Source organism: Protopterus annectens, chromosome 16.part0 (assembly GCF_019279795.1).
Source record: "Protopterus annectens isolate FY-2018-M chromosome 16.part0, PAN1.0, whole genome shotgun sequence".
In the NCBI taxonomy this organism is placed as follows: Eukaryota; Metazoa; Chordata; order Ceratodontiformes; family Protopteridae; genus Protopterus; species Protopterus annectens.
This window is the reverse complement of record NC_056750.1, coordinates 332,643,581-332,649,580: the sequence shown is the minus strand read 5'-3', so window position 1 is coordinate 332,649,580 and position 6,000 is coordinate 332,643,581. Positions and strand designations below refer to the sequence as shown.

The 6,000-nt window shown below is 38.8% G+C and overlaps 1 protein-coding gene across 6 annotated transcripts in view; it reads right to left on the bottom strand.

Moving 5' to 3' along the window:
• Positions 1-6,000, bottom strand: part of CRAT (carnitine O-acetyltransferase) — a 475,040-nt gene that overhangs the window by 305,156 nt on the left and 163,884 nt on the right. For all 6 annotated transcript variants that reach the window (XM_044058286.1, XM_044058287.1, XM_044058289.1 and 3 more), the window contains one exon: positions 130-304. In XM_044058286.1, coding sequence (XP_043914221.1) covers positions 130-304 — 175 coding nt within the window. The remainder of the gene's footprint in view (positions 1-129; positions 305-6,000) is intronic.

Sequence of the window (6,000 nt, the reverse complement as noted above, 5' to 3'; positions counted from 1 at the left end):
AGCTCCTACTAAAATTCCTAATGCTTGTGGAACACAGTGCACCACAAAGCAAAACTATCCATTGCGTTTCTCCAGCTGCCATCTGTTTTCTGTTTCACTGCAAATGTGTGCCTCATTTTTCATACACACCTTTAATCAAGTTGTTGTAAGCGACTGCCCAGGTATTCCGATGCTGACTTGTCAACATTCCAACAGGTTCTTTGTTTGTCTGAAGAGACGAGTTCCAGATCTTCTCCAGCTGGGAATATATTTGATCAACTGTCAGAGGGGAACCATCACTGTTGTATACGTCTAGCTGGAAAAACTGAAATGGAGAAAAAAAATTAAATAAACTCATAGCTTCCACAGAAGCCATTTTCAAAGTGAAAACCGATATGTTTGTATATTTCAGACTGGAATCTCTCCACGACACTATCAGCACAAGAGAGAACTTACTAACAGTAATGCTTTTACTTAATTTTTCTCTCAATAATTCCATTGTAAATAAAATAATGATGTGGCTTTACACAGAATATGAATATATGCACTCGTGTACACACACACACACACACACACACACACACACACACACACACACACACACACACACACACACACACACACACTGCACAAATACTGCAGTAAAAAATCATATTCTATAAACCTTCACTTCAGTTAATGCATCAGTGGGTTCCACTTTACAACCAGCTTGTGGTCCATCTGAAGGAGTACATGAATGCGCTAAATAAATGTAAATCTCTAGTATTTGTGTATGTAAAATGCCAGCACAGACACTGGTCTGTATTTTTTGAGAACACATGAATGAGTTCTGTAGTGATTACATTTTAATGAAGTGCATGGAATTCCAGAAATAAATCAGCAGTAACAATTGCTTTTTGATAATGCAGCCTGCAACCACCCAACCCCAAAACTCTCATGACTTACATCTGCAGAATCACATAATACCATTTACATTTATGAAGCAACGAGTATCATGATCCTTCTATAGAAGCAGACAAAATGAAAACACTGTGCACGTGGCAGTCACAAAATATTACAGAAGCACACATGAAACGCAATCATTCCATTATAAGTATTTTCTTCGGTTATGGAAAGGATCACAGTCTTGAGCTTTTATGATATGGATATCATGGTTTCATAAAAGGAATTGCTACAGCAGATATCAGAAGTCAAGAAGTCGTGATGAATGTTTGGACAGTGAGACGTAGCGTGCAGGTAAACTTGCTTAATTGTAAATTTGGATCCACAGAATGAACATTAAATGCCACTCTAGTTTCATACATCAGTGCTAAAACAGCCAATATCAGAGCATGACATGGTACTTTTCAGAAATAAGCCAGTGCAGTAATATGCAAAAAAAATATGGGCTAAAGTGCTCGGATGTTATGCTGTGCACATTCACATTGGGGTGTCACTTCTTTACTCTATTTAGACTACAAATATACTGGTACACACATATTGTTTTTCTTTTTCCTGGGTGCTTTTTGACACCATACCTGCTGATTATCGTGCCTTACTCTATCACTCTTTATCCGATTCATTGCATCATACTAGACATTCCCAGCACATAGGCAAAAGTTAACCAGACAGCCTATGATTCAGTTAGCCATGGTGGCTGTCTGTGCCTCTGTTGAAATCTTCGCAGTGAAGGCATTTGTATTAGTGGCCAAAAGCTCTCTCAGGGAGGATCCCTGACCAGTGTAACCTAAGGGCCACTATGTCTTCCCTATTTGAGTACAGATATTTGACATGTCTGTGTAGCCATGAATGAAGGTTACTGCCAAGTCGCACTGGTGAGCCAAATGCTCACCTACGGCAGCATCTGCTCTCTCAGGGAAACATGGCGTTCAGTGGCCTGCTTCACCATCCCTCAGAATACGCATGCCTATGCTCCCCACCATCAGTTCAAACAGATGCCAGGGCCACTAACCTAACTGCAGTCAACTAGGTCACAGGCACAGCTTTATCCCTCTATGCCACCACAGCTGCAGCACACACAAGGGACAAAAGATTTATACTGCAAGTGCATCAATTAAATTTAGACCCCAGAATGGAAGGAAGGAAAAAGTGGTGTGCAAGCATCTCTCCATGGAAAAAATGCATACATTTCTGCAGCAAGAAAAAATACATTCAAAATATGTATCTACAGATTGCATTATTTGATTTTATGCTCATGTTAACATATACATATATGTTTTGGATGAATTAGTGGTATAAATGATTAAAGGGTTCCCATTTTTTGAGCTTCACTGTAGAAAGTGTGTGGCGTACTTCCAGATTTTTACCAAAAGCAGAAAACAATATGAAAACAGTTTCACTATGACTGCTTGAATCTGAACTGCTCATACCCAAAATGTATAGCAATATCTTGAGAACACACCTGCATCTCATCCCTCTATCTCAAAACACCACTACTGAACTAAAAACTGAAAAACACAAAAATGCTTTCTACAGAAAGGCAAACTCATAGCACCCTCCTTATGAGGACTTCATTCTAAATTCCTCTCTCATACATGCATACATACATACTGTTGATGCATCAGCAACATGGCAGTGCCCTTCAGAAAGACACAAGCATGTCAGAAATGCAGTACTCTAGTATAAAGATTTCAGGGATTGGGTATCTGCAACAAGTCCCTATTCTTTTCCAGGCAATTTGTATTCAACAGATTTTACATAACTCCTGGGAGGGTGGACAGGTAAAACTGCAGAGAAAGTAAAGCAAGACCATCTCACAAAAGTAACAGCATATAGGTAATATCACTTTTTTATAAACAAGATTAATAGTCTGTGCTCTGCACAGTAACTTATTTTGCTTGAGAGTATGCATTTGACCATGAAAATATATTCATTTAAAAAATAAAGGAAGATAAGAAAAAAATATTGTCAAAGTCACAGCAACAAGAAAATGTTAATGTCAACATTTCTGAAAGTGAAACAAGTATGTAATGTCAAGGTCTATGATGGAAGCAGAGTCAGAAACAGTGTTTCACACAGGAATTCCACACTCAAGTTTATACAACTGAATGTCAAAGTAAAGAAAGATAGATCAGTAAGGATACAAACATGCTGACATAAGGAATACCTATTTTTTCTAAGGCACCCAAATTTGTCATCTATCCTTTCCCCCATACCTGTAACAACATTCTACCATCTCTCTGAAAACTCCCAATAATCTTCACTAACAATTTTTTGGTATTCGGCCAGTTCTGATGGCATAGAGGGATAAAAACCTTGACTATGACCCAGATGACCTGAATTCAATTAGCAGCATTAGCAGCTCCTGGAGATAAAACAGAGATGGGGAATGATGACACTTAGTCTGCCCACCTCTCTGTGGTGGGTGGGAAGCATGCCTTTCATCAGGATCTCCATAGCTGAATCGCCCAGTTAAAATTGGGGTAGCACAGAGGTGTGCTGTCTGCAAGGGTAGGTGGACAGGGTTGTTGAATATGTTTCACAGAGACATGAATGTACACTGCAGAGGCCCACTGCATCCCCAACCTCTTGGATGTTTCATGCATGTGCAAACATTAGGGCTTACTATAAAAAATATTAATCCCTACATGTGGATAATTGTTTCCACTTCCAGTCTGCCAGACTTTTATCCCAGGGAAAAGAAATGCACTTTAGGGATCTCACCTCTGGGAAAGAAGGAGTCACTGGGTGATCAAAAGTATCCAGCTTGATGGTCAGCAAGGTGAATGGACCAAAAAAGCAGAACAAAATAGTGTTGGTGTTTCACAAACTATGCATATCCTGGAATTAATGGAATCAATCTGGCAATGTGCTCAAGTGGGCTCCCATGACCCCCTCTGTCAGTTTTGATTTTTCTCACATTTGCTGCCAATGTCCTTATTTTTCCCTTTCTCCCTCCATCTTGGACCTTAAAATGGGTCAACTTACTTTCTCACGCAGTTCTTACCAGGACTTGCATACAATGGACCATCATATTGCCATGCAGTATAATGTTTGGACATATCTATGAAATGACAGTTGGAAAATAAACTTTAAGGAGGGGTATATGCCCCTCTGCACCTCCTAATGTGACGGCTATGCCCCAAGTCCCCAGTCCTTATTTTTCCCTTTCTCCCTCCATCTTGGACCTTAAAATGGGTCAACTTACTTTCTCACGCAGTTCTTACCAGGACTTGCATACAATGGACCATCATATTGCCATGCAGTATAATGTTTGGACATATCTATGAAATGACAGTTGGAAAATAAACTTTAAGGAGGGGTATATGCCCCTCTGCACCTCCTAATGTGACGGCTATGCCCCAAGTCCCCAGTCTCTAAACATATACACTACCTCAGAAGTCAAATCAACTTGGAAAAAGGATGAGGGGTCACTACCTCCCTATGAATTCTCACCACTTCTCTAGCTAACTAACTTCCCAGTTTCTCCATCTTTCATAACTTAATGCACATTCGTAGGAGTCTTTCCTGACGAAAAAGCTGGTCTAATGATCTCTGACAAACACAGCAGATGTTCTTGCAAGGACAACCAGATGTCTAATCTAAAAAGGCCTTCAGAATTACTAGTCCTTATAGAAGTGTTTTTTTTTTTTAAGTTTTACTTCATAACACATTGTGGCTTTCACCCAACCTAAACAAAGACTGTTCATGGTAATCTTTATGGGAACTCCAAGTCACACAGTTATATCTGTATATGACGCTTTCCAAGGCCATCACACAAGCTACTAAACAATACAACACGGAGAAAAAAAAATCAAAATCAAAAGTGTACTTGTCATGCTGTGAAATTTTGCCTAGATATATGTGATGGACCTGTAAGAAATTATGTGAATATATTAGTCAGGGTTGAAAAAAAAATGAAGACACCATAGACTACTCAGTGGTGTGGGAAGTAACCCAGCATCTTTAAGGGAAGGTCAGTACTGCTCTTCAACTCTGGATAAAAAAAAAGATATCCGCACATGATCAATACAGATGTACTGCAGCAATCATTTTTATGAACAATTATAAATATATATTTGTGACTGTGTGCATGTGCACATATATACATACACACACACACACGTACGTATATAGATACAGATATACATGCATAAATAAAACAAAGGTTGACTGTTCACCTAAACACAGAAGGGAAAAAACAGCATGCTTAGCTTTCTACAGTATTTACACACTGCGAACAGTACTTCTTTATAATCCTTTAGATACCAGATCAGCAATCCAAATAAACAGCCTCTCTATCCACAGGCTGCACTGCTGCAGGACCTGTAAGACCTTCCTTTCAGCTTTAGCAAATAACAAAAATCTTGACCAGAGTTGGTCTCAGGCCATACACACAAGCATGCCCTGACTGGGCTGGCAAGCTCAATTCCTGGACCTTAAGCTTTCCCGCTTTACATGACAATGAACATCCAAATGAAGAACTTCTTTGCTTCAAGACTCAGAGGGATGACATCAGTGTACAAGTGCTAGAAATGCTAAAGGTGCTATTTTTAACCTCATTTTACATACAAAAATATCAGGAATGTACTTTATTACATTTGCAGTTATTCCTGCCTAATGATTTATGTGTTTTTTGGTGCTAGTCGAAACAAATGAGTATAACTTTTTATTTTTTCCTGCTGGAAATTGAAGTGTCGTTTTTGTACAGTCACCTGACTTAATTCGTAAACTGTGTTGCTTCCCTGTGCTAAATCCATTTTCCCTCTATTTAAATATACTGTTTCTGACATGTTAGCAGTATTTCAACAAATTTTGATCAACTACCAGCAAAAGAAATGAAATAAAATGAAGTGTTGTGCTGTACAGTAATTTGACTGAGTTAATTATTTTTTTCCAGGGCTTAAGCTGGTGCTTTCCCTCCATTTTTACTCTTCGTAATTTAGTTACTGTTACAGCAAAGTTTTTGCTATGTATGTGGACAGTCTGAGAAATAGTGGTGGTTATATGAACAGGACATATTACTGCTATTTCTAGAAAGCTAGCATTATTGGCTGGTGCCAGAAGCTATTTAAAAAATTT